This window comes from Fusarium tjaetaba, assembly GCF_013396195.1.
Source record: "Fusarium tjaetaba strain NRRL 66243 chromosome Unknown NRRL66243_c0000026, whole genome shotgun sequence".
Classification (NCBI taxonomy): Eukaryota; Fungi; Ascomycota; class Sordariomycetes; order Hypocreales; family Nectriaceae; genus Fusarium; species Fusarium tjaetaba.
Window position 1 is genome coordinate 111,489 of NW_023501222.1, and position 27,208 is coordinate 138,696.

At 48.4% G+C, this 27,208-nt stretch overlaps 11 protein-coding genes across 11 annotated transcripts; 4 read left to right on the forward strand and 7 right to left on the reverse strand.

Annotated features, from left to right (window-relative positions):
* Nucleotides 1–2,629: 2,629 nt before the first annotated feature.
* Nucleotides 2,630–3,295, forward strand: FTJAE_1387 (uncharacterized protein; the record flags this gene model as incomplete). The annotated part of the gene is made up of 2 exons (XM_037347053.1): nucleotides 2,630–2,764; nucleotides 2,822–3,295. The coding sequence occupies 2 exons, from the start codon at nucleotides 2,630–2,632 to the stop codon at nucleotides 3,293–3,295; spliced, it is 609 nt and encodes a 202-aa protein (XP_037211472.1).
* A 625-nt stretch (nucleotides 3,296–3,920) lies between these two features.
* On the reverse strand, nucleotides 3,921–5,106 carry FTJAE_1388 (poly(A)+ RNA export; the record flags this gene model as incomplete). The annotated part of the gene is made up of 3 exons (XM_037347063.1): nucleotides 3,921–4,278; nucleotides 4,334–4,785; nucleotides 4,840–5,106. 3 exons carry the CDS (start codon nucleotides 5,104–5,106, stop codon nucleotides 3,921–3,923), a joined length of 1,077 nt encoding a protein of 358 aa, XP_037211473.1.
* Nucleotides 5,107–6,668: 1,562 nt separating this feature from the next.
* On the reverse strand, nucleotides 6,669–7,759 carry FTJAE_1389 (capsule polysaccharide biosynthesis; the record flags this gene model as incomplete). Its single annotated transcript, XM_037347074.1, has 2 exons — nucleotides 6,669–7,496; nucleotides 7,550–7,759. 2 exons carry the CDS (start codon nucleotides 7,757–7,759, stop codon nucleotides 6,669–6,671), a joined length of 1,038 nt encoding a protein of 345 aa, XP_037211474.1.
* A 948-nt stretch (nucleotides 7,760–8,707) lies between these two features.
* Nucleotides 8,708–9,745, reverse strand: FTJAE_1390 (dihydrodipicolinate synthase; the record flags this gene model as incomplete). The annotated part of the gene is made up of 2 exons (XM_037347086.1): nucleotides 8,708–9,239; nucleotides 9,294–9,745. The coding sequence occupies 2 exons, from the start codon at nucleotides 9,743–9,745 to the stop codon at nucleotides 8,708–8,710; spliced, it is 984 nt and encodes a 327-aa protein (XP_037211475.1).
* Nucleotides 9,746–10,776: 1,031 nt separating this feature from the next.
* Nucleotides 10,777–11,949, reverse strand: FTJAE_1391 (Homoserine kinase; the record flags this gene model as incomplete). Its single annotated transcript, XM_037347097.1, has 3 exons — nucleotides 10,777–11,130; nucleotides 11,183–11,481; nucleotides 11,532–11,949. 3 exons carry the CDS (start codon nucleotides 11,947–11,949, stop codon nucleotides 10,777–10,779), a joined length of 1,071 nt encoding a protein of 356 aa, XP_037211476.1.
* A 2,784-nt stretch (nucleotides 11,950–14,733) lies between these two features.
* On the forward strand, nucleotides 14,734–15,209 carry FTJAE_1392 (rot1 PRECURSOR; the record flags this gene model as incomplete). The annotated part of the gene is made up of 2 exons (XM_037347108.1): nucleotides 14,734–14,794; nucleotides 14,851–15,209. 2 exons carry the CDS (start codon nucleotides 14,734–14,736, stop codon nucleotides 15,207–15,209), a joined length of 420 nt encoding a protein of 139 aa, XP_037211477.1.
* Nucleotides 15,210–15,681: 472 nt separating this feature from the next.
* On the reverse strand, nucleotides 15,682–16,754 carry FTJAE_1393 (uncharacterized protein; the record flags this gene model as incomplete). The annotated part of the gene is made up of 2 exons (XM_037347119.1): nucleotides 15,682–16,052; nucleotides 16,253–16,754. 2 exons carry the CDS (start codon nucleotides 16,752–16,754, stop codon nucleotides 15,682–15,684), a joined length of 873 nt encoding a protein of 290 aa, XP_037211478.1.
* Nucleotides 16,755–18,111: 1,357 nt separating this feature from the next.
* On the forward strand, nucleotides 18,112–19,437 carry FTJAE_1394 (uncharacterized protein; the record flags this gene model as incomplete). Its single annotated transcript, XM_037347130.1, has 1 exon — nucleotides 18,112–19,437. The coding sequence occupies one exon, from the start codon at nucleotides 18,112–18,114 to the stop codon at nucleotides 19,435–19,437; it is 1,326 nt and encodes a 441-aa protein (XP_037211479.1).
* Nucleotides 19,438–19,918: 481 nt separating this feature from the next.
* Nucleotides 19,919–21,586, reverse strand: FTJAE_1395 (DUF6 domain protein; the record flags this gene model as incomplete). Its single annotated transcript, XM_037347141.1, has 1 exon — nucleotides 19,919–21,586. One exon carries the CDS (start codon nucleotides 21,584–21,586, stop codon nucleotides 19,919–19,921), a length of 1,668 nt encoding a protein of 555 aa, XP_037211480.1.
* Nucleotides 21,587–22,452: 866 nt separating this feature from the next.
* FTJAE_1396 (potassium channel beta subunit) lies at nucleotides 22,453–23,566 on the reverse strand (the record flags this gene model as incomplete). Its single annotated transcript, XM_037347151.1, has 2 exons — nucleotides 22,453–23,169; nucleotides 23,222–23,566. The coding sequence occupies 2 exons, from the start codon at nucleotides 23,564–23,566 to the stop codon at nucleotides 22,453–22,455; spliced, it is 1,062 nt and encodes a 353-aa protein (XP_037211481.1).
* A 1,055-nt stretch (nucleotides 23,567–24,621) lies between these two features.
* FTJAE_1397 (complex I intermediate-associated CIA84 precursor) lies at nucleotides 24,622–27,051 on the forward strand (the record flags this gene model as incomplete). Its single annotated transcript, XM_037347162.1, has 2 exons — nucleotides 24,622–26,828; nucleotides 26,883–27,051. 2 exons carry the CDS (start codon nucleotides 24,622–24,624, stop codon nucleotides 27,049–27,051), a joined length of 2,376 nt encoding a protein of 791 aa, XP_037211482.1.
* Nucleotides 27,052–27,208: the final 157 nt, after the last annotated feature.

Here is a 27,208-nt window from a genome sequence, read left to right on the forward strand (position 1 = left end):
TCTAGGTTTTAGCTCTGTCTCATTTGATTTGGCTCGAGAATTCCTTCTGGAATCCGAACTGCGCAACTGAAATCAGCCGCCAGCGCAGCTCAACAATCTCAGACGCGCGCGAATCCCAATATTCACACGGTCTTCAGTTTATGCACGGGTCAGCCCAGTACCCATGAGCAAGATCCAGTCTTGGTCTCGACTGTGCTTGCTCTTGGCCCTGATCAGTTCTTGTGACTTCCAGATCTTTCATCTGATAACATTGAATGCCGAATCTCTGACGTCGGAGGTTTTCCGTGCTCTGAGCCGAGGCAATTCAAAATCTCAATTCGCAAGAAAGGGATCAAGTATGGAGTAATTGCCGGTAGAAAGCCCAATCCAGGTGTAGGAAACAGGGCCATCTGGTTACGGAGTCCGCTCTGTCTCCCCGGCCCAAGGGGGACTTCCGACCTTTGAGCAACCGACCGAGTTGGCGGGTTTCTAGAAGTGGACCAGGAGACGTTCACTGACAGCTTTGGGGGTGTCACGGGTCCTCTCCCGTTCTTCAGACCTTGCTCAATGCCGCGCTACCATACATACACCAATCCCCTCCCATGCCACTTTAAGCAGCTTTAAGCTGCATGATCGGCGTGATCTATACGTAGTCAGAAACGCAAAGTGGAAAGTAATCAGTGGCTGGCTTCATTTCGAGAGGTTGTAATGATATCGTGGCCAGACTGAGTTACGACAGGCCCTTGCGTAATCGGGTTCCGAACTGGACAGCAGAACGATCGACGAGTAGCAATAAGAGGCGTCTCCAAAACAGTGTATCCAGTACAGCTGGCTTCTGACCGCCCTGTTAATGCTAGAGCAACAATTGGTCCAAAGAATGGCGATCTTGAGAGCGACAGGCACAATCCACGTGCGTCAGATCAGAGTCCCCTGCCGAGACTCGTCAGCAGCCATTGGCATTTGTTGATTGTAGGCGAAAGGTTGAGTGTAAGGCGGGGGGCTTAAAGCGACGTTGTTCTGTTCCATAGACCCTTGTCCCACCTAGAGTTACAGCACCTAGCCAGAGTACGTATGTAGCTTCAAGCTCAACGAGTTCCACCCACGGATCTGTTTCGTTGTAGTGATGGTTTTGGAGGCTGTGAGGATGGTGCCATGTTGATTCTTCCGGCGGCACATTGCGACACTCTTTGCATAGCATTAGTATGCATTGCACACAGTATCTAAAGTTGTCGTAAGTTGACGCCACTGTTCCTCTGATCTGATACTGTTATCTCTTGATAAAACACAGAGCCAGGCACAGGGTAACTTTGTGATTGACACCTTTAAGTGGTTGCCTCAACCTCAACCTCAACTCTGCTCTCTTGATGTTTTCGGGCTTTGACGGCTCAAGCAAGCTATGGTTCGATAAAAAAGACAAGTGATCGAGCTGGAAATCGACCTGGAGAAGCCCCGTAGTTGCCTCCTTTCTAGCCCGGGGGTGGACCATGGACCCAATCTCTCAGCAGAACGAAAGCTGGGGATGGCTACCTATCGTGAGGTTGATGAGGAATCAGTAACGCAGTAATACATAACCCCCTGATGAGCTGGCCCGTACGGTGAATGCTAAGTACTGTACTGTACTGTACTGTACTGTATGTAGTAGCCTGTGCTATTTCAAGGTAGTTGATTGGATCTCAACATGTGTTTAATGATGTGCCACTTGCATGAGGGACCTTGTTTGCACCGGGCGGCATTCGGTATTTCGTCGCCGAGTCGGGAACTGCCATGTTATTATGGTATGGTCACTGCTTCGCATCCTTGCTGATTTTGGTGCTGCTGCTGCCAATATTCATTTGTTTGTTTGCAACGAAACGGAAGAGATATATTTAGAGGTTTTTGATACCGTGATGTTTCGCAGCAAAAATAGTTGTTTGAAAGCTCATCAAATTGTCAGAGTAGAATGGATGTGCTGCAGGGTGAGAGTTGTTTGACACAACCCTTCCTTCTGTTTCGGTTCTTTCAGAAGCAACATCAGCTTCCGACTTGTACAGTAAGGTACTGTACCTGCTCTCCACACTCCATTACCTTTAGCGGGATCAACGCTGTAGTCGCTAAAATAAGGTGAGCTAACAGGGCGGGATCGGTACCGTACCTTCCAGGTTCCAAGGATGAGGTGTGGAGGCTCTGAGTGACTCTTTCCTCAACCCCGTTGCTGTTGCTGTTTCTGTTGCGGTTGCTGCTGCTCATTCCATCCCCAGATCACACGGGCCTCCCGGACAAGCATCCGCGCTTGCTTCATCTTGAGGTCAAGCTACCAGAAGCTCCTTCCCGCCTTCCCCCTCCTCTAGCTTATCTTGCCTTACCTGGTGTCTCAGTCACAATTGGGATACATACATAAACCCTCCTTCCCTCCCTCCAATTGAAGCATCCAATTGCTTCCACTTATACCTGTGCCTACCTGTATCATCTATCCATTGCATCCGTGGACCCTCTACTCTTCTCATCTCCTGATTAGACTTGGTCACCGCTATCCGTACACTACCTTGCCTTACCAACCACACTCCATCAGATCCATACTACTACGCCAAACGTATAAGTAGCTGGACACCGCCAACACCTTGCTACCACCACAACAAACCTCTGTCATCTTGTCACATCCAACTCTATCACAATGCCTAGAATCACCGCTCCCGTCTCAAAGCTCACTCGCTCTCTGGCCGAGTCTCAGCGCCATGCCGGTATCGCTCTCATGCCCAAGTATGCCGAGCTCCTTGGAGCTTCTTCAGAGCAGTCTCAGCACTCTGAGGTGAGTTTCTTCTCTTCCAATTAGTCGTTGCAGCTCTGGTACTAACAATACTTCCAGTCCCGTGGTCTAAAGACTACCCACCGCCCTACTCCTCAGCCATCTCTTTCTGGTCGCCGAAGGCCATTGATGCAGAGCTTCCATTCCTCAACACCTTCTCGTGCTCCTGTCAACCATGTCGACAGCACAGTCTTGCCCAAGATTCACGCTACCCCCAACTTCAACGAGCCTCTCCCTCGTATGCCTCTTCTCCCTGACAACTATGGCGCCTACCACAGCTCAATGTCCGATGCCGCCGACTTGTATAGCAAGCGGCCCGTCATCTTCGCTGTCGACCCTGATGTCGTCGTTCCTGGTGCTCCCATGGCTACTATGGATGCCGTGAATATGGACAGCGTCGACGTCAAGTTTGTTCATGAGCAGCCTGCTCAGGAGACAAAGCCAGACGACTCTGACAGAAGTACCTTTCTCAAAGACGTCTTCGGCGGAATGATCCAGGATATTCTCCCTGGACGCACGCTCAGCAAAAACTAAGAATCAAGTGAAAATACGAAAGGGACGATAAGGCGGAGTCTGGTTATGCCAGCTACTCATAAAGAGAGCTGATGATCTATTAAGCGTTTTTAATCTGTTTATGCGAAGCAAGGTGCGGTTGCATCAATTAATGGCCCGTTACAAGAGGCTCCTGTGGTTAAGAACCATCCTTTTTTTATACATCGATACACAATGATAAAGTGAAAGCCCAAGTGGCAGACTGGAATCAATACCAATCCTTTGTTATCCTTGCAACTCAAGCTTCGTAACTGGTGAATAATGACTGCCAGATCATCAACGTATTTGTCCGCAAGCTTACGGGCTCATCTCACTGCGTTGCCATATGATGGCATGTGTAAAGGCTAAATGCCATTGGGTACTATGCCAGGTTTGTGTTGATGTTTTATTGCATCTATGGTATCATCTCTCGTAAAACACCACCACCTGCATTGCCTTGTTCTTTTTGGTCCAAACTCAACATTCCATCCTTTTCGGCCCTTTCCTATCAATCTTGGAGTCTTCACCAATTGTGGTACAGTACATAATCGCAACTAACTATTAATCGACCAACGAAATCCATTCCCTCCCCTATAGCCCGTCGTCCTCTTGATATTCGTGTGATCCTTTATCGCTTCTTGAGTGATGGCCTGGGCTTGCACTCGTCCTGGTTGACAGGGTGCAACATCACCTTGATAGGGTAGTTCTGAGTGTTGTGTTGGTAGCCCTTGGCCCAGTCATAACCTACAGCGTAGGCGAAGATGGAACCGTTCTTGTTGAAGGTTGTGGAAGTGATGCTGCCACCAACATTAGGGTAGCCCTTAAGACGGTGCTTGGCGTCCTTGTCCCAGAAGTGGAATGTGCCATCAGAACCAGCAGTGCTGAATGTGCCATGGACGGGGTGGAAAGAAATATCGTTGACGGCATAGACATTGGTGACGCTGTTGGCGGGGGGGTCGCGATGGCACTTGAAAGAGAAGTTGGAGCTGCAATATGTTAGTCTCAGCAGGTCAAGAAATGCAGATTCAAGAGGCTTCGTACCTAGAGTCCTTGTCTTCGACGTATTGGATAGCGCAACGACCCTCGATACTACCAATAGCAAAACCAGCAGAGTCAGTAAAGCAGCTAACCACCCTGGTCTGCCACTTGAGAGGGCTCTGCAGGGTTTTATAGAATTTGGTAGGGTTCTTGAGATCAATAACATTGATGTATCGATCGGCGGTGCCGACAACGCAGAGATTATCGCGGACGTCCATCGTATAAACTCGCTCCTGGCATTGTACGGTTGCCGCAGGTCCCTGTTGTCTAAGATCCCAGTACTTGATCGTCTTATCCCACGAGCCCGAAACCACCATGGGGTTACCATCGTTCATGAAAAATCGACATGTTCGCACTGGCTGGTCGTGTGTGCCAATAACGGCGTCCTGCTGGGAGGCAAGATCGCAGACCTTGACATTCTTGTCGGCGCCAGCAGAGACGACTTTTGTTCCGTCCTAGAAACCTTGTCAGTTGCCGTTTCGTTTCGCTCGATCATTATATCTTCGTACCTTGGAGAAGTCGCAGTTCAACACAGGTTGGCTGTGCTCGTAGGCATGTCGGCCCTGACTCTGGCCATTGGCAGCAATCTCGTAAATGCGAACCTTGTTATCCCAACTGGAGATGGCGAGGAAGTCAGGTCCGTTCGGCGCGGGAGAGAAGGAAAGGTCGGAGATGGTATCGGTAGGGGGGTCTGAGAGTGCGACATCTTGCTTAAGGTCACCAACGGTGTTGCTTGTCGTTGATGCGGCTGAAGCACCGCCAAAAAGGGTCGACATGATTGCGGTGTGTTGAAGGAGAGAAAGTTGAAAGCCAGTTGGTGGCACTTTTTCTGTCTTTTTGCCTTTGGGATCCCGCTCCTGAGACTCAAAAACTTAGTGGTTTATGAGCGGAACTTCCAACTGGCCACGCGACTAATCTCAGATGAAAAACAGATCTTTAGAGAGTTGATGTTTGCACTGTTGAAACTGGTTGCGCCGCGAGCTTTGTACTGAGAATGAATAAACAGGCACGAAGGCAGCGACCCAGCCTTCTCAACGCGAAGTTCGGATTGGCCAACCCGCGTCGGACAAAAAAAGGCAGCAAGCTAAGGTACAGCCACATCTGGGAGCTCTGATTCATGACGCCACACTTCAGCCCCATTTCGTGCATAAAAATTCAACTTGAGCTGGAAACGATTTTTCCTTCTTCTTTCTTCTTTTCATCCGCGCCCCTCGCTCAAAAAATCGCCATTCGAAGCTCACAAACAGAGACACTGCGATTTATCGCAGCGTCTCGCATTCTTTCTGGCTTTGGGAGAAAGTCCCCGGACATCTTCGTTTCGACGGAGCTTGCGGAAACGCGCCGCCATAGAAGCACAGCGGCTGACTTCTGCACCCAGGCCCGCGCCCTTCACCGGCCCTGCCCTCCGCTACATCAGTTTGTTAAAAGGCTCTGAATCGCGTTCTGTGCCGCTCTCGGTCCCCTTGGATGAAGATATGAGTCCGCTGCCGAGAGATTGGTGGGTTTCGAGACAGACGAGTCGTCTGGCAAGTTGATGGTTGGCAGACGTTTGGTGCTCGCGCGTGTGGTATCGGGTGGCAGAGGATTTTTGTCGAGATTGATAGGTATGCGATTGCTCGGCGAAGGCTGGGTTACTCGATGGGGCTCATTCTTGATGCGAGGGGCCGGCATCCCGTTGACCTTTGGGTGACGGTCTTTTCCTTTTTTACACTCTAAACTTCGCTGGAAGTTCCCCTCTTTGGGAGAGACCTGAACTTGGATGAGATGGGTTGAAGTTTTTATGATGATGACCAAACATAGAGTCAAGCACCGAGTCAGAAAATCTGACGTTGTGGACCACCAAATTATGTCAACTGAAAAACTTCAAAGTTCTCGTTTAGGTAACGGATATCGATGTCAGGATAGATAGTAGCTGCAACTTTAACTGTCGACGTTTCGATGTGATATTGTACTTGGTTCAGGCTGCGAGACGCCTTCTGTTCAACGTAGCCCACCTACCATGGTTTCTCATGGATGATTTGCAAAGAAATCTACTCGAAAATCTTGCATTCTCCTTCCGTATCTTCGCTGAGCATGGTATTGAAGCTGGGATAACGGGTGGAGAGATCTTATGATCTTCTGGTCTACGCCTTTAGCCTTCGGCCCTGTCTTCAAGCACGTCATATATTCATTAAAGGTGCCTACCAATGAAGCACTCGAGATACTACCCTGATTCCCTTCTAGCTCTGATGATCCTTCTATACAACCCCTATATCTAAGGATGGGTTGCTGCCCACGTATATGTTCTAGTTCTATTTATCCAACTTTGTCTAGTTTGACACATTCTATCTCGCTTGATTTAGGGTGTGAACTTGCCAAGAGCGCCTTCTTTGCCTCCGTCAAACAAGTCATGCAAGTTATCGAGCTCCTGGAAGTGTTTTGCGTACTCCATACCCTTACGTCGCTGCGCCTCAACACGTCGCCAATCCCATTCTCCAGGGACATCCAAATCCACATCTGAGACATCAGCAGAAAGATCACCGAGTTGCTGTTCACCAGATGTCCAACCTCCAGGCCGCTCAGGTAGCAGACCAGAGGCGCCGCCGAGCATGATAGCTGGGTTCACAGTAAAGCGGCCCAGCTTGAAAACGTACTTGCTTATGGCCGTAGCATAGATCTTCTTCTCCCATCCACCAGCAGCATCTTGAGGGCCTCGCGCAGAAACCTTGTTGAACGTGGGGTCCAGCCATGATGTAGGCTTAGCAGCTCCCTTAGGGATATAATGTGTCACGATATATAACCACTTGCGGTCCCAGCATAGAATGCGACTCCACATCTCGAAGCTTTTATACGCAGGAATCTCGCGCTTAAAACTACACTCGACAGCACCAAGTATGATGCTCATCTGGCCCTTGATGGGCTTATCGGTCTTGGGGTCTAGGACAATCTTGGTCTTGCTGTTTTGGGCGAGTGTAATATAGGATGCGCGGCAGAGATATGTAACGAGATGAGATCGTGAGACGTCGAGATCGGCGAAATAGGTCGAGTTGGACTTATGGAAGTTGTAGTCAATCTCGAGAAGAGGGGCGTGGGTGGTAGAGATCATGGGTTTGAAGAGGGCTTCGGGCCCAAGATTAGGCGATTTGCGCCAGAAGGTATGGTAGAAGATCACATAGAAGACTCGGTACTATAGAGTGTCAGGGTGTTACACCAAGGCCAGGAGAGACCATTGAGACTTACAGTCCAAGCAAAGGGCATGCTCTTCCAGTTGAACACAAAGAACAGCAGCAACAGGATTCGCGACGTGCGGCCAGGTCCTGTAAGGAAAGCCTTAATCAGAGGACCCCAATTGACCCGATAGGCAGCATATCCAGCAGAACCTAGAGCAAGAGGCATAATGACAGGCACCACATGGGAAAGCCCAAACATTTTCTTATTTGCGCCGGCCATGGTGAGTCGACTGTGGTGTTTGCGACAACCCTGAGGGATTGGAAGAATGGGATTCACCCGGTATTTATCTCAACCGAACGCGGTTAATTAAAACCCGCCCAATCTCGTGCGACAGAGATTTGCCAATCAAGGAAGCTTGTGACGAACGCCGAGGATGCCGTAGGTATTAGTGAGTGTCCAAGGCCCTGAAGTTAGTTGCCCCCCTTGAAAAGTTCAAAGCTCTTTTGCGATATGCCACTATCGATTAAGAATTGAAGGAGCCGAGGCACGGGAGTTTTGGTGGGAACGCGACTCGGCCGAGTTGTGTAAGCGATGAAAATGTTGAGAAAGTCAAGCACAAATAGATTATCCTGTTAGAGAATAACAGGCAGAGAACAGGAGCGTTATAGCATGACAACAAGAAGGTCTCGGCAGCTTTATACTAGCTTGCTTGCGACGTTGCAATCTGACGCGGTGAGCATTCAGCATGCAAGATACTGCAAGATATAGAACATGACAGCGTCTCTATCCATACCATACATCACACGTCAGCTTACCGCACGGTAAGAAGCAGGATTACTATCAGAAGCACTCGTCTCGAATAGCATCACAACAGGCACCTCTACAGTTGGACTGACAAAAAGATGAAGTTGCTTGAATTGCAAAAAGAGGATATATGGTGGAATCTAACCACCTGCAATGGACGAACAGGGAATCGAACCCTGGACCACTCCCAGATTATTCGGTCGAATTATGCTAAGGGAGTATTATACCACTAAACCATTCGCCCAGTTATTGATAGTAACAAGATGGAAAATCTGAATCTATGAAGATGAGAGGGGCGTGTGAGATGCTATGGTATTAACAACATGATGTTGTAAAATCACACAATTCAAAGTTGGTTTGTCCACTGATTCTGAACCTCGTGTTTGAAGTTTATGCTCTTCTTTATTCTATACTTTTAAGTGCTTATAGTGACTTCTCAACCTCATCAACTGCGTCAATGACTCCCTTCCACTTCGCCCACTCAGCATCACCACCAGGAATACCACCCACGAGCGGCAACCTCGTACCGTCTGTATCCCCAAAGCCTCTCAGTCTGCTAATAGCATCCTTGATGCCCACAGTACCAAACTTGACCACAAGCTCCTCCATTGAGCTAACCTTGAACTGCAGCAGTCTTCGCTCCTGGATCTCAGCATCTGTAGGCTGGGTCTTGGACGACAGCTCGAAGAGTCGCACCAGTGACTTGGGGAAGAATCCCGCTGAGCCATCAATGGCACCGGCAAAGCCAACTGAGATGACAGGTAGGAGCTGTTGTCCGAGGCCTGTGAAACAGTGGAAGTGGCTGTGATCGATGGATGGGTTGGAAGCAACCTGCGCGGCTACCGAGACATCTCCATGAGAGAGCTTGCAGCCGACAATGTTAGGGTGCTTTGCAAGCGTGGCATATGTCGAAGGTGCAACTTTGACGTTGTTTGAGACTCCGGGGTAATGGTAGCTGAGCGATCTGGTTAGTCCGGGGTTTTGGTATGATTGGGTCGAGACGACTTACATCATGACAGGAATGGGACTTTGGTCAGCAACGGCAGTAAACCATTGGATGATACCCTCTTGTGTAACTGCACCGGCATTGTACCCAGGAACGAGGCACAATCCCCATTGGGAACCCGACTTTTGAGCATCCTTGAGTTGTTCAACAGTCTCTTCGACGCTGTTTGTCGCTGTGCCCGCAATGATGGGGTAATCCTTGAAACCCTCCTTCTCAAGACCAGCCTTGATACCACTAAGAATGGCGTGGCGATCTCTAGGGTGAATATGAACAGCTTCTCCTGTGCTACCGAGGACGACTAGGCCCTTGATTCCATTCTTGGCCAGGAAGACTGAATGAGCGACCTGTGTTTCAATATCGATGGGAGGGGTAACAGCGTTGTAGTTGGCAGTCTTCTTGGAAGCGAAGAACGTGGGAACGGGCACGTAGATACCCTTGGGCGGAGGAGCAGACATTTTTGGTGGCAGTGATTTCTATGTCACAGATGAATTGAGAAGAACAGAGGAATTATCAACTCGTGAGGGGTTCGCTGAGGACATTGTTTATTATAAGCACGCATTTGCCGTCATGCAACCCAAACCTCGGTTCTTCGGGGTAAGTTACAGCGAAATTCTAGTCTTGGAGTTGGGGAAGGGTAATGGTTCGGCCTATCGAGACAGAAATATGGTAACACCCGCCGAGATCGGTGGAAACCTTCCCCCAATCTGGAAAACAACGGGATAGTTTCCGGCTCGGTTGATAGAATCATGAAGTGGTTGTGTGTTGTTGTGTGTTTACTTTAGCCAATGGTTGTACAAGGAAAGGAAGCCTACTTACATCTACTAACTTCTGAACATCCCATCAAACAGACCTCACAGTGTTTATAAATCAGATCGAATTCCCGCTATTTTAATCAAATATCAATTTTCAGCTGCTAGTATTGAACAGCTAACTAAAACTACGGATACTCTGAACAATATAGCATGCCGAAGTGCAACGCCAATGGCTTTTCCCAGATGCCAAAACGGAACTAACCTATAGCCACACGACCACACGAGATATTCGGCCGATATTCATTCCTCAGAGGACGGAATACCAGCATTGCTGGAAACTGGTAATTGAGGAAGGATTTTCAAGTCTATTCTGATCAAATATATATTTTATGATGATATTATGTCCTACCTTTGTGGAACACCCTAATAACCACGATGCAAGTTAAGTAGACTGGTTTCAAGACTTCACACATACAATATATCTAGCTCGCCTGCCATTTTCATAATTCGAATTAAATTGTATATCTAAATTTCCCTTTTATTGCGTTATTTTCATTGAATCGTTCTCACATACTCCATGCCTGGGCGTGACCCTCTATCCTCGTTCCTCAGAAACTTGCCAGCCAAACATAATTCCTTTTACGTGATACACATGTCTATGCAATCCCAGCCACGATTCTAGTCGGGCGGTCATCTTGATTCCCTTCATGGTATTTGTTCTCACGATTTCATACTCATGAGCGGATGACATGGGTACCCTCAGCGGGTTCAAGCACCATCCATTGGCACGGCAGATCCTTCTTCTCGTTGTGTTCTCGCAGCTTGGCGATAATCTTGGCGGCGATAGCCTCGAAGTTGTGCGTGGCAAGAGCCAGAATGGTAGGACCGGCGCCAGATAGACAGACACCGAGGAAGCCTTCGTCAGTCTTTGGGGACATTGTCTCGACGATCTCGGTCAGACCGGGGATAAGAGTCTGACGGTAGGGTTGGTGAATCTTGTCTTGCATGGCAAGATGGATGAGCTCGGGATCGGGAGGGGACTGGCCCAGGGCGACGGGCAGAAGAGCAATTCTCTGCAGGTTGAAGACCTAAGGCCGTGAATTAGCTTCATCATAACCAGACTCTCGGGGTATGGCATACCACATCGGGACGAGTGTAGTTCGCAGGTAGCACCCCTCGTGCAGCATGTGTAGCAACCTGGAAATCAGGGATAATAGCAACAGCCTTGATCTCCTTGGCCCATGGGAACTTGATATGGTGACCAATTCCGTTGGGAGGGTTCGGCGGCTTCTTGCCAGTGTCCTCACCTCCAGCCGGCGCAGGTAGAACTTCGCTAAGCGGAATTTCGGTTCGGGCAACGTCTTCGGGAGTCAAGGGCTTGAGATATGTTCCGACGAAACCTCCGTACAGGGCAGCTCCGACATTGTCAGGATGTCTCTCTGGAATTGCGGTTAGCGTGTAAATGAGTCGATCCGAGGGTAAGTTTTACCAATCATGAGACAGTAGTCAAATAGTCGGTCATTGTCGAGGTGCTTCAATCCTCCAACTTCTTTACCCAGAGCAACACCAGCAACAACAGCGGCACCTGAGCTACCAAGGCCACGACCTAGAGGGATAGGGTTCTTGACATGCACGTGGGTCTCAACAGGGAACGCCCTCTGGTCGTTGCAGCGTAGGACATAGAGCGCTACACGCGTGATAAGGTTGACCTGGGGGTCAAGGCTAATCTCATCCTCGCCCTCTCCCTCGTAGGTGATCTTGCAGTTGAGTGGATGCTCGGACTTTGTCTTTGACCGATCGATGGTTACGTGAAGCTCAAGGTAGACGGACAGAGCAAGGCCAATGACATCGAAGCCGGGACCAATGTTTGCGCTGGAGCTGGGGGTCTTGACGATGAATGATTCCATGACTGCTGCTGCTGCTGCTACTGCTTGCTTGCTGTGGTGTATGCCGAAGTTCGGAACTGGAGCTTGTTACTTGGAGGAAAGTTTTGAGACAAGATACCCAGCGAGGAGAGGGTCTAACGGCGCGAAGCAAAAGCAAATCGGGGCTAGTACAACTCCAACGCCTTTTTATCCGACTTCTCACGGCAGAGGAATTCGAATTGCAGATTCAAGAATGAAATGTCACATCAGAGGAAGTCTGGCCGATAGTGGAATTTGTCTATTACTGTGACTGACATGATGGTCAAAATCTCCCCGATGACGGAGCTCTCCACCACATGAGCAAAAAAACATGCGGTTTGGGCGCCCTACGGATAGACTAGGTCTTCTTTACTGAAAATTTGCTTCAATTATCAGCAGAGTGAATGGCATTTGGCGGGGTAAAATACTCTGGCTCTTCAGTCCAGGACTGTTGCGGCGGGTTTTTCTATCTATTGGTCGATAAGAGAGTTTACTGAAGGCCGAAGTGCTTTATTCTGATTGCTAAATATGGACATTGAATGGTCTGAGCTGCGCTGGAATCCAACATCTGAGTGGTTTGCTTCGGGCTATCGGGTTATAAGTCTGTGATGGTGATAATCTTATCTGAGCCATTATGCATAAGGAATGGGTATGTTTGTTACCATGACGGAGTTTTTAGATACGAGAAGAGCCACTGTTTTAATCCTTGGCTTCCTTTGTGAGGCTCAGTTTGATCCTCTATATCTGACGTTAACGGATACGATGTTGCACCGTTGTCTCTGCCCAACGCATTGTTTGTGACATGTATGTTTGTGGGACTCAGCTTGCTTAGTAGAGATGTCTTGAGGATTGTAGAAATCCATCACCTGTGTATGCATTGCTTGGCTTTAGTAAGTCCGCTGCTGTGCAAACCGGCATGCCTTGTCTAAGTCAGATTGACGATTCCGTCTCTGGGCGATTTGTTTCTCATGATCCGACATTCTAAATCAAGTGATATGCACTATTAGTATTTTGGATCAACTGTCTCATGGACGTATTCAATAAATGACACATTCCCAGCCTTTAGCATTTCGATGGTGTTTTCCGTCAACAAGTGGCCAACCGTGCGACCCCTAACTACCTACCTACTAACCCAACCGGCTATGCCGACAGCCCACTACTCAGAGGCTTCCAGAACATCCAAGCTCCATATCCCAAAATAGCACAGAACCTCGATTAGCATCTCACCACCATGATGTCAATGCCAATAGTGCATCACGGGTTCTCACGTTGGATTCACTTTTCGGATACGAGCAGGACAGGACCAGATCGATCCTGGATCCCGTCTCGTAACTGCACCAGTACCGGAAATTCCGGCATTTGAAGTCTTGAGCAAAGAATGGATCCTTGAGGTCTTTTTGTCCAGCTAGATCGCTGAGCCCATGACGTTCAAATTCTCGTGTTCTCTCGATGCTCCGTGGGATCATCCATGTTGCTAAAACTCCCATTTGCGGAGTTTTTATCATCGATCCACAATCCGATGTTCTTGGCCTGGTGTTTTTGTTGTTTTCACGATGCAATACAACGTCAATAGCTCAGACCACACTGTCAATTAATTCCTCTTTGGGCTTCCAGTTATTCACGGTTTCTTTGATGCGTCGACAACGCAGGGAGGAATACGAGCAAGACTAGTCTGAGATAGACAGGCAGGACCCTTGAGATCAGTCATGCTTGTTGAAAAGACGTGACTAGTCGTGAATAGACAATGCAGCTATTCGGCGGTGAGGTCATAGGATCACCGGCTCGGCACGGTGATCGAACGAGGTGATATCCTAATCCGTGGCACTAAGGTAGTTATTCAATATTGAAGCTTCAACAGTAATAAAGCATTACCAAATTAAGGCTAAAGTTCTGACCCGGCCATTCCGCAACAAGGTCATCATGATAGCCTCAGTATACTGTAGCCTTACTATGATATTACAGATCTTAGTGAGCCCGAGCCTCTTCAATGCGCTGGAGCTACGTTACGTCGTGCTGTTCACAGGACGACATTAGCTTCAAGCTGAGCTCAAGAATACGAGATATTCCTGACCAAAAACAACCTAACGTTACCCCACAATGCCACAAAATGGGGACCATGAACGGCAGAAATCAACCCCTACACCCCTGTACGACGGGAAATATTCTGGATCTTAGGTTCTGGGCCTGTCTATAGTCAACTCAACTGTAATGCGAGCCACCTTTCCGCACCCACGCCACGTCCTACCCTTTAGGCTCTACCTTAGGTTCTGTATCCGCCCCTCGAAATAGCATACGGCGTGGCCTAGCCTTGCTCTGGCATCCGTTGCTAAAGCCAATTTTGGCAGCGATGGCACCGAGAGACGGTTGATACGAATGGAGCTTGGGTAGCTTGGGTACCCTCTCGGCCGGGATGTGATAGTCCATCTGCCATTCAATGCCAGCTAGGACGCTATATGGAGACAATCTAGGCTTGTCCAGCCTCCAGCCTTCCCGATGGTGTTCTCGATTTGGCTGTGGAGAGGCTGATCACCCGAGGGCCGTGATGGGTAACGTTAGATGCATGGTTCGTTCGTTCGTTCGATTTCTTGGAGATCGTTGTGAGAACTCAAGTATAAGAAGAGCCCTCAGTCTCGTCCATATTCCTATTCTTCTCTTGTATCATCACTCTCAACAACAACAATTAACCACTCTCATCCTCTTCGAGCTTCCAGCCAAACACTCTTCAACACCACCACCACTACTTTTCCTCTTCACTTACACACAAACAACCCAACAACAACCGTCAACATGAAGCTGTCCGGTGTCCTCTCTGCTCTTGCTCTTACCTCCGCCGTCTCGGCCACCACTGGTGAGTCTATTCACACTATTCTCTGTTGTACCTTCAGTCACTAACATTACCTTCAGTCTCCTACGACACTGGCTACGATGACAAGTCTCGCCCCATGACCGCTGTCTCTTGCTCTGATGGCAAGAACGGCCTCATCACCAAGTATGGCTGGAAGACTCAGGGCAACGTCCCTACAAAGTACGTCGGTGGTGTCAACATCATCGAGGGCTGGAACTCTGCCAACTGTGGTGGCTGCTACCGCCTCGAGTACAAGGGCAAGAAGATCAACGTCCTCGCTATCGACCACGCTGCCTCTGGCTTCAACATTGGCCTCGATGCCATGAACGCCCTCACAAACGGCCAGGCTGTCAAGCTCGGCCGCATCAACGCCCAGGTCTACCACGCCAAGCCTTCCGACTGCGGTCTCAAGAACTAAACGGCGCAACTCTACGATTTTTATGAGATGCATATGAAACTTTCTGGATAGCGGACACTCTTATTCTTTCCCTCCTTAGAACTATGGGTTTAATACTTGGCATTGGTTGGCGTTTAGACTACGATCTTACACATAATCTACCTAGATACTACACTACACTACACATGAATGAACATAGAGCTTAATTGCTTTCACTTCAATTTTATTCTTTGCAATGCTATGATGTGAAGTAATTGAATGATAATTCGCGACCCTAACCTAGTCATGCGGTTTGCTCCTTTTGGTCAGGCTTTCTGGAAATAATACAGCTTGAAGAACCCGATTGACAAGCCGTTACTCCGACCAAAAAGTAGCACGTTAAGCTAGCCGTCCTACAATAGCTCATTTTGTACATGTGAGATGGTTATCGTCCAACCCCCCTTCTGTTTCGGCAGCCTTTCTGTTTCGTTCCAACTGAGCTTGACATCGACTTTTATTCCCACTCTCTAAGCGAGGGAGGGGTCTCGGCACCCTCAGACGAGGAAGACGGGGAAGACGATGATTCATCGGAGTCGTCCCAGTTGTGTAATGAAATTTCATCGATATCAGATGGAGGGTCAGAAAGAGGAGATGATGGAGCGTCGGTCGAAAGAGACGATGGAGGCTCGGATAAAGGAGATGAGGCATCCGTCGGTGGGCTCCTGACGTTGGTCGAGTTTATGTTTGACGGCTCTTCGTTACTGAGACTGCTGCCATTTGTGATATTGACATAGTCGGATGTTGGCATTCGGTTAGATGTGATCGACTCCGAGAGTTTAGGACCTGCAGCAAGTTCGTTGAAATGGATTCCACCTTCTTCCTGTTCTTCAAACAAAGTTAGCATATCAGTGTTAATAGATCCGCAACAGTTAAAAAGTATCGTGAAGATTGAGGCTCAGTCTTGGGTGATCGAGAACAAGTCAGGAAAATGACAAGGAGTTGAGTAGCACTTTCTCTGAGGACTTCTGACCCCCCAGTGCTGAGAGCCTCTTCTTTGCTTGCACAGGGAGAGGAGGAGTACATACCGCTTGGTGAGTTTCCAATCCATAAAGCGCACTCGAGAATTTCGACGCGAGCCACGAATTCCTCATACTCGAGGCCATGTTCTAGTCCGCCAAGAGGCATTCGAATTTGTTCTGGAGCCTTCAGGACAATCGTGACTTCCTTTCCACCGGCGACTGACTCGATAAAGTCTATGAAGTCTTCTATCAACCCTGTCTCACCCTTGAAAACCACACATTTCTCTTCGGGGCAGTATCCTATGAAGTTCTCCGCAAAGGTGTCTGATACCTTGGTGATGTATAGGTCGACCGCTGCTCCAGTCTCAGGGCAACGCGAAATCAAGACAACAACCTCGGATGATGGAAGCAGGTATGTCGACGAGGGACGGGGTGAGTCTTTGCGAAAATCTGAGGATATGAGATATGATTTGTAGGCCGGCGCGAGGATAGCAGCTCTTTTTTCCCTAAAATCAGAGAGATCCCCTGCCAGCAAGACATCCAGGCTGTCCTCGAAAATCGCCACCATTTTGAACGTTGGTAATGCAATGGGTACCTTATGCTAAGGGAGTGAGGGAGGGATCGTGCAGGTAGTCATCTATAAGAAGCCCAGGCAGTTATTGCAGAGTTTGAGGCAGCAAAGAGTGACACTGCCGTGTACCTGTCAAGGGCTGGCAATCGAAGGAAGGCAAGGAGAGAAAACAAGAAACGGAACAAACGGAAGGAGCAGATTCTCTGAGAAAAATTAACTTCCCTTGCTTGCCTCATCATAAACATCTTTCATCTTGTAAAGAATATCCTAAGTTTTACAAAACTCATCAAGTGTATGTGTAATGGAGTTGAGTTACCTCTATTTTCCTGCTTGACAAGTTACTGGGGGTCAGGACAGAGACAAGATCAAGAAAGAGTAGAGTCTCTTATCCTAGGCAACTATTTTGCAAATCAGGTAACTCACCTCTCCAAGCAACTATCAACATCTAATGTCAATTTGTACATAGATACCTAGACTCGTTTGTATCGGACACGGACCGCACAGGAACACAACATTGATGTCCCTATGCGCTGTGGCTCATACATCAAGGACTCGATTTGACAAAAAGGGGTAAATTGAAGCAATCATATAGTAATATATCTCTGACTCTTATGTTTCATGTGAGTTCTTAAATGATTACCATTGAGTATATGTTATTCACCCTATCATAGGAAATACAACGTCCCTTTCATGCATGTTCAAAGGACAAAGGATTGTTAGAATATGTCGAAGTGACAAGCTAAAGTAAAAGAAAGACGGATGCTTGCAATAAACAAGCTTCAAAAGGCGGTTTTTGTTGCACAGTCTGCCGTTTGCATTCTGGTAGCCGTAGGGAACGGAGGGCATAAACAATCCCTTGTAGTCACTAGCAAACACTTGATACGTCCGACTAATGTTAGTATACGTTTGGATCCTTGCATGGATAGCAGCATATGCACATTATCACTGATGTATATGTGTCTGCAAGACTCCAATCAGTCTTTTCATAGGCTAGCTCAGCTCACAAGTTGCATTCTAGCGTCTGTTAGGTACCTAGCTACCACTATAGACTTACAGAATTCTTGATATGCAGTCTCGATCTGCAGACACCCAATCAGATTATCATTGTTCCCGGGATGTCCAAGCGAATCCGAGTTGATTGCACTGTATCCGAAGTTATTGGTGACGTGACGTGGGGTAATCCTAGTCCGTCATCAGGTCGTACAGTCAGTGGTACTCCTTATAAACAACGGCTTGCAGAAACCTGACTCTCCCAAATGCAACTCCAACCTGTTTTTTTTTTTTTTTCTTTTCTTTTCGTTTTGGCCGCAATCAAACAAACAATTTTCGAGACTGAGTAACGGCCTCGCTAAACATGCAGAATCTTCCAAACGAGCTCGTGGCTCACATCCTCAGCTTCCTTGACTCCGAATCTGATCTACAAAGGCGCATTTACCTTGATCCTGCGAAGCTCACCAGGCCAGTATCATCCGGTCCACATACACCCCTCAAGAATGCTTCTTTGGTATGTCGTCTCTGGAGAAGCTCTGTGATGAAAATACTCTTTCGTTATGTCGTTTGGCCGTTTTGGCGATTCAACAAGCCAGTCGCACAAGACATTGCGTCTCAAATTGAGGTCCTGGACTTCATCCAAAGGAAGAACCTCTCATCCTCCGTTGACCACTTCACTATCCTGGTCGATACTCCTCTCGGATCAGGCCAGAATCGATATCCCGATGGCCAATTCTGGGGTGTTCTGCCTCCTGTATCTCGTCAGCCGGAGACGCCCATATCTTGGAATTCGTTATGGTCTGTTCTGAATCAAGAGGACCGAAACGCAGAGGGCAGTGACACAAGGACTGAGGAAGACAGAGCACAGTGTGTTTGGGACAACAACTGGCTTTGGCATACTATCTTTGATGTCATTGATCCCTTGAGAATCACCATGATCAGCTCAGTAGACATTCTCGCTTCGCTCTTGAGCCGAACTGTCGACTTGACGAATCACTGGGCTTTCAACTGCGGCTACTATGTTCTATCATTATCACGACCATCACGAAATGTTGCAGAGTCTAAAAGAGTACAGGTTCTGCCTTCTCACATTCCGGGGCCAACGAATCGCATCCCCTGTGACTTGTTCCATATCAGAGACTGGAGCTCAATCCTCGTCAATGAGGGATCCTTCGCCCCAGTCTATTCAACCTATGAATTCTTTCACTACTCGGCAGCCACCCTTCTTCCTGCAGTCTTTGACGCCTCGGATCCCTCTTTCGATGCTCTATGTGCAAACCTTCATTCATTATCCTACATCGCCACGTTCCCCCTTTCTCAGCATATTACTGACCATCTCATCCCTAATTGCCCACCCGTGGAGCATCTCTTTGTACAGCTGATGCCCAAGAGTCGTGACTTCTGGGAGAGCAGTAGTCTTTCTCACGTGATTCTTTCCGACTTGTGGCTTGAGTGCGACACGTCGTACGCATTGCTTGTGCGTCAGATGCTGCAACCTGTTCCTCAACCGGGCTGGCAGAAATTGAAGGTGTTCGAGACGGGTGACAAACCTGCCGAAGGAGTATGGAAGATGAATACTTACGATGGCCATATCAATGGATCAAATGGGTGGAGAGAAGAAAGCGAAGGTGTTTTTGTCAAGGGTGATATTCAAAATACTGAAGAACAAATCATGGCGGAAGAGTCGTAGTCATGCGACCAAAAGTTTGGCAGAGGTCAACTTTATGATTAAGAGGGCAGCATCTTATAATACCTAAGCTTATAGGGCATCGAACAATTCTATGATTGCCCTGCGGATTCATTTGCACTGTTGGGATATTGCTCCAATTCCAACAAGCCCACGAATCTGGGTTTCAACTCAGCTACAAAGGAAGGGATTCAAAAGATAGAACACTGTTGCGGATGACTTTGATTATCATTTATCCATATGATGCTCTATCTTGGTAGAATATGAAATCTATCACCCATCCACAACTATGCAGGTCCAAATAGCAAGTTCCTTTGTGAATCTTCAGCCTCCCAGGCTTCTTGTAGATGAACCCTAAATCCAGACACAAACGCCTCTAAATGCACAAAGCAGCCGGTCGAGTCTGTACATAATAGACACGCCGCCATAACCTAGTTCCAAGCCATTCCATTAATCCCAAAACGCCATGTTGAATACACAAAGTCTAATCTTCGTCACTATCGATGTCGCCATCCTTGTCGCTATCCGAAAAGTCTGGGACAGGCTCCCTCGCTGCATGCTCCTTCATCTCTCGATACGTGCTCCAAGTCAGACCCAAGAATGCGACAATGATCATGGCGCCTCCAACAATGGCGGCAAAGCTCAGAGGCTCTCCGGTAATCATCCAATCCACAATGGCCACAATGAAGATGGTGAGCAGCGCAGCCACCGATGACAGAACGGGCGAAGTCAGCGAGATAAGAACAAGGAATGAACCGCTGAAAGTGGCATTGGAAAGCACCGCGAGGAGAATGAGCCAGCACGTAGAAGCATCTGGAATCTCGAACTTTTCAATGTTGAGCCAGTCGAGAATTGGAAGAGGAAGCCAGAGCACAGTGAGAGTGAAGAGCCCAATCAGAGAACCGAAGGTGTTGGCAAAGATCATACCCCTACCAGGTGAACAGCCCTCGGGTGGGCAAGCATAGCGCTTGTACAAGACCTCGTACAGACCATACAAGACTGAGCCAACACCAATGACGAGATTGCCAAGGAATCGGTTTCCGGCCTCGACACTCTCGCCTCCCTCCTTGGTGTCACCATAAGCAACGACGAGGACACCGCCAATGGCGATCAGAACAGCTACCGACTTGTCGAGTCGAAGGGGCTCGCGAAGAAGTGGAACGGAAAATACGTATGCGAAGAAGGCGGAGCAATTGTAAATGGCCGTCAGATCCGATGGCGTTGTCAGACTAACGGCAATGTACCAACTCAAACCAGCGACGGTCAGTGAGCAGGTAATGATGGCAGTGAATCGAACAAAATAGCGAACGGGCCTCGCGCGATGCTGAATCGATACATGAAATACATCCAAGGTCTGCTTTTCGATCATAATCGCGGTGGTGCGTAATTGCTGCTTATGTCGCTTCCAGAATACTGGCCAGGGTACATCGCGCTTCTGGAAGCGCAAAATAAGGAGCTGAACTGGCCATAACACGATCCAAGAACCGTGGGTGAAGTACATCATACAATAAGCCTTGTCCCAGCCAAGGTCGTGTTGGATGTATGCGCTCAGTTCTGTCTGGACGCAGAATGCGATTAGACTGATGATGAGGAAGAATCCTGCGTAGGTGTACCTCTTCTTGGTCGAATCTTCGGCGGCAGCGGCAGCAGTTTGAGGGCTTCGACTGCGCATTGTTGATCGTCGACTGAGACTTGGTCTTCCCATTGATTCTCTGGGATGATATGGGAGATCGTCTTCGCTGGACTCCCTTGACCCCTTTGATCCATCATTAGGAGGCGAGTAACCAGCGCGGCCACGCTCTGGGTCATCTTCCTTGTAAAGGAGAGGAGTTCCAGACTTACCATCGCCATGACGATGGTAATTTGGACGACGAAGGTCATTGGGATCCATATTGTCCAATTCCAACCACTCGCTGTCACTATGAATCTTTGTATTCTTAGGATCGTGGCGTTTCGTGTCAAGATCGGAAGCGTCGCTCGGATGGTCGGCGGTGCCACGGGCGCCAACAATGTTTGCTCTGGCAGTCGAAGATGGACCTGGTTCGCATGTGGTATCGTCGCTAGATGATGTGGAAGAATCCGAGTCTGTAGACGATCGATTGTGACCTTGCAGAAGGCGGACTTCTTGGTCACTGGTATCACGCCGAGGCATGAAGGGAGAGGGAAGGGAAGGGGTACTTCTATATAAAGATACAAGAAAAAAAACCACGACAAAATTACGAATACAATAGGCGAGGGGTGCGATAAAGGAGTGAAACGGCTTAGCTGATTTTGGCGCAGCACCGGGTTTGGTCTTTTTGGCAAATCGAGGCGTGGTATTGGATCCGTGGTATGTAAAGGTGGTGTTGAAAAACAGCCATGGATGGTCCGGGGCGGAGACAAGCGGGTCTCGAGACCCCGATTTTGCAGGGGGCTTACTCCGCTGTAGCGCAGGGGATCAACAGCGCGGGGGGTTGTAATGGCACGGGGCAGGGGGGTTCGTCATTGTTGAACCTGGAATCCACCCACTGGAGAACAGGGCTAAGAATGTTAAACCATGAGGTGATTTTTTTAGGTAGAATCATGGCCGTTTGGTAGGAGAGTTTGTTGCTAGCGACTCAGTGAGGTTATCGCGGTTACAGGTGAAAGGTTACGGCGAATAAGTTACCGTTAACCGTTGAAAGTCCTCACTCACAACTGAGATTAAACTCTCTGCTCCCACGTGCGGGAATAAGCTTATGCGTGGTACAAAGTGATATTACTACTTTGTTACCTACAGCAGGTTTTGACCTGTCTCTTGGATCTCTCTGTAAGATCTGATTGCATTAGATGCTACCTTGCTCTTATCTTGTCCTGCAAACAAATGACGCCTTCGGTCATGTGCCCTCTGCATTCTCTCCACGCGCCCCCAAACCCAAGACAAACTTTGTGAGCGGTATCACCATGCCACCAACAAAAGTGACTGACAGCATGTGAGTTTGTATTCAGGTCTCTAGGTGGTCTATGCCAAGCTCTGTATTACTTCTGCCTATTGCTATTTTACTTGGCCGACGCACCAAACAAAGCCTCGTGCACATCATATGTATACTCCAAATCCCCGTGCCAGTAGTTGGCCGTATCTGCCTTGGAATACAGCCATGCTTGGTCAAGTGCCTTAACCACCTCATCAGGCAGAGGTCCCTTTTCAACGAGCTCAAGGTTTTGTTCGAGCTGCTGGATGTTGGACATACCAATGATAATTCCATCGTTGCCATTTGTGACCTTGAGTCCGGAGTGGTGGATTATCCATCGCAACGCTGTCTCAAGCATGCTCAGTCCGTTCTTCTCGGTAGCTTCCTCGATAGCCTTCAGAGCCTTGAAAGTGCTCTCTCTGAAGTATCGCTGACGATATGCGGTACCAATCTTGCTCTGATCAGAGAAACGGCCGCTCTCGGGCTTGATATCCATCGACTTGATCTTGCCAGAAAGGAGACCACCGGCGATTGGGTTATACACAACGATGTCGAGGCCGTATCTCCTGCATGCCACAAAGAGCTCTGCCTCGATAGAACGGGTGAGACAGTTGTACATGCCCTGGTAGACCGTGGGCCGGACCCAGTTGTTGTACTTGCAAATCATGACAACTTCTGCGACCTCGTACGCTGTGAAGTTGCTGATACCGAACTTGACAAACTTTCCATCCTTGTGTAGCTTGTTGATAGCCTCGAGGGTTTCCTGGAAAGGAGTGCCGCGGTCAGGACGATGGAGGTAGAGCAGCTAATGGGCGTGTTAGTGCATACAACTAAGCTTATCGGGACATGCCACTCACATCGATGCAGTCAGTTCCCAGCTCCTTCAGACTGGTCTCAACCGACTCGATGACCTTGTCGTATGTGTTCTCGCCAGGCTGAGCGGGATACTTGACCTTTGTGTCCACAGTAAGTCCTCTCTCTTTCCAGTTGGTCTGCGAGCCAGTCCAGCCCTCCTGTTTGCCGCCAACATAGATGCGGGCAGTATCGACTTCGTTGTAACCCTTGCTTTGAAAGAGGTCAAGAGCCTTGTTGTAAGTTTCAGGGTCAAAGATACGCGCGTCGAGCTGTTCACTACCAGGGGGTCCAAAGGTCATTAGACCCAGGATAACACGAGGCTTGACGTTCTGGGTTACGAGGGGCATTGCGACGGTTGATGGTGTCTGTTGGTGTTTAAATTTGATTCAAGACTACAGGTAAATGGAAGTTGGAGGGGTCAAGCTCTTTATAGTTCCTCGGAAAGGATTTGTTTCGGAGATGTGACTCTTAAACTCCAGCTCTTTATCGTCGTGCCTTTCCGTGACCTACAGCTCATCATAGCACCCCACCAACGTCTGCGGCTTCGGGCGGGGTATGATTTCGGTAGATAGTAGGTAAGGTAGTTACAGCCAAATGAGCGCCATGAGAGTCTATTAATCGGATCATCATCCGAGACATTTATTTACTGGCTAGGAACGGCATTGGTGGATTAATAATACTGTACATGCGTGTCAGCCCTTGTTGACCAACGATCACGATGCCGTGATAACGAAAGGAGTTGAAGGAGTTGAAGCTCCTATAAGCTACTCATCAGGGTTAGCTTCATGACGTAGATCCACGGTTGCGCTTTGGTTCAGGGCTTCATCGGACTTAGGCCCGGGTAGAACTATATGTCCATTGAACTGCCCAGAACAACAGAATGTTATCTTCATGAAGTCTGTGTCACAGTTGGATCTAGGGTCCCATCATATAAATTACAGTGACTCGCTGGGTATCCCAACATATGCTGGTGCCACCAAAACTTAAAATGTTTACAAACACAATGACCAAGGGGTGTCAAACTTTCATGAATCTGAACAATTTTGGGCCTGCCTGGCTATTATAATCAATCTTCCATCAAGAGAAGTCAATGATCTCAGAAAAATAGCAAGAGATGCTCTTACGAAAAGTATGTCATTAATAACGTACCTAGGTATTTGAGGTGGGGATATATTTCAATGTCTTTAAATATCGGATAAATATCGGTGACTGATATTCCACCTTCAACTCCAAAATCTCAGTGTCGCGATCGGATTTTGAGCTTCCCAATTGCCGAGTCCATTCCCGCTACCATATGTGAATGTGCAGTTCCAAACATGCTTTTGTAAGGATCAATCGAAATCATCGGCAATGGGCAACGGCTAACCCGCTCAGACTCTCCTCCTCATAGACTAATTCCATTATGAGGGCGCAATTGGCCCGCCATGCTCGACGGGTCCTTATCCAACAAGTCCGATCCCCGTCTTGCGCTGTCTATTCGGCTCCCCTTAGACGAAGATGTGCACCTAGAACAATCAGCAATGGCTATTCAAGACGTTTCTTCCTCGACGGCCTATTCGCCAAAGCTCCCCGCGAGATTCGTCAACCCGAATTCGAACCAGGATGGCAGAAGATTATGATTTGGAGGAGTCGCATGCTCGACAACTTACGGCCTCCGCCTACAGAAGAGCTTGTCCAGGCATGGAAATCTTTCTTCGAAGGAAAGCTGTCTAGTCGTATGGCATTGAACGGTACACAAGCGATGCAATGCCGTCGACTCCTCGAATATCTTGTTAAAGAACACGAATTTCCGACCCAGGCCAAGATCGAGATCTGGGACATTCTGAAAGCCCTCAATGCTCTCGAGAGCCTCCGACCTCGCGAGAGAACTGAGCATCATTTAGATTTCGCCAAAACCCTTTGGTCCGCCATCAATAACCCGAAGCTGCAGACGCCGAACTGGGTGACTAGTGGTACACTATGGTCACAGTACCTCACTGTGCTATGCACCTTTGGTGGATCGAAAGAAGCTCTCGAGATTGCCTACGCAAAATGGAACGATGTGATAGAATTCTGCAAGAAGAAGACGAAAAATCCGATATTATCCTTGGCGGAGGGACTTGCCAGGGACGGCCGTGAAGAGGACCTTGTCGAGCTGATCAACTATGCCGAGAAGAACGGATACCCCTTTGACAAGCACCTTCAGCGCGTGCTGGTCACTTATTTTGCCCAGAACAACCGAGTCGCCGAGACAAAGCAATGGTTTGAGAAACCACTCTTATCGGGAAGTCCTTCAAACAAGATTATACCGCTGGTTGCTTCTTTCGCTGCCCGAAACAACCTGCAGGAATGGGCGATTCCTTTTTTCATTGAGATCGGTAACCAACTCAACGAGAAGCCGGAGCAACATTACTGGGACAGCCTGTTGCAGGCAATTCTCATCATTGGTAAAGGCTTACCGGAGGTGGAAAAGATGATATCCCACATGGACAGTTCTCAGGAAGCTATCAAGACCACCACAGCCACTATTAACAGCCTTCTCCGAGCTGCTGTGGGATTGAACGACTCGTTATTAACTGAGGAGATTCTCTCGCTTGCTACAGACAGGGGTCTCCCGCTGGACGGCGAATCTCACCTTATCCTCATGGAGATGCGACTTCATGCAGGCTATCTACCGGGAGTTCATGCAGCATACAAGAAAGTCACACACCACGAGCCCTGGCATGTTCAACCTGATCTCTGGTGGGATTTCGGTCGACTTGTAAACGAGTATATGATGACCCTCACGACGCAATCAACACCAAATTTCAAGGTAATCGGAGAGATTATCGAGATGTGTGAGGAGAACCAGGTACTCCTTGAACCAGAGACAGTTGCTTCGCTGTGTATCCGATTCTTGGAGAACGAGCAGCACTACGAAGTTATGGACATATTATCCGTCCACTCGTTCCAATTCAGTGCAGCGGAGCGAGAGGTCATTCAAGATGCATTCACCCAATTCTGTGTGAATCGCGAAACTAGCACTTCACGAGCATGGAACGGGTATCAGATTTTACGGCAGTTCTTCCAGGATCTTAGCTTTGAGCATCGCGTACAGCTGATGGATGCCTTTTTTGAGCGAAAACGTCCAGATATGGCATCCCATGTCTTTGGCCACATGCGACAGCACCGGAATAGCGACTACCACCCCAAGCGTGAGACATATATATCATGCTTTGAGGGTTTATCACGATGTCCAGATGAAGAGCCTCTGGATATCGTCCACAACATGCTCAAGATGGATACAACAGTTGAGCCCAACACCCAGCTCTATACCTCTCTCCTATTAGCTCATGCGGCTTGCGGGAAGACTACCCAGGCAATGGACTTTTGGCAAGCGATCACAGCCTCCCAAGAAGGGCCTTCTTATGCCAGTTTAGAGGCAGTGTTCTGGGCTCTTGAGCGTACACCGAATGGTGCAAGTCAAGCACACATCATCTGGAAGCGGATAAAGAGCATGGACATCGATGTGCCGCCGGTGGTATACAACGCATACGTTGGTGCTATTGCTGGTAGTGGAGATGAGGCAGGGGTTAAGGATCTCATTATGCGAATGAGCTTAGCGACGGCGGGCGAGCCAGATGCAATGACGTGAGTTCCAATACTATCATCCTACTGATATAGCGAATCGCTAACAAAAACCAGACTGGGCATTGCTTTCAATGCTCTACCAGGGCAGACGCTGCAATCGAATTTCAAAAGCTGGGCTCAGGCGAGGTATCCTGAAGCATGGGCTAGCCTCGAGTCCAAGGGTAAGCGACTTAACAAAGACTCGCTGTGCCAATACAAGCTCAACAGGGTAATAAGAGCTTGAGTGTATCATAAGAATTTTGCATAAAACGAAGATATGTTTGGATGTAGACATTGTATCAATATGTTACATAGAGGTTGAGGCTGTTATACATATGACCAAAAAAAATAATGACCATGACATCAATCATCCCAGACAACATAAACGCCGGCGCAGAACA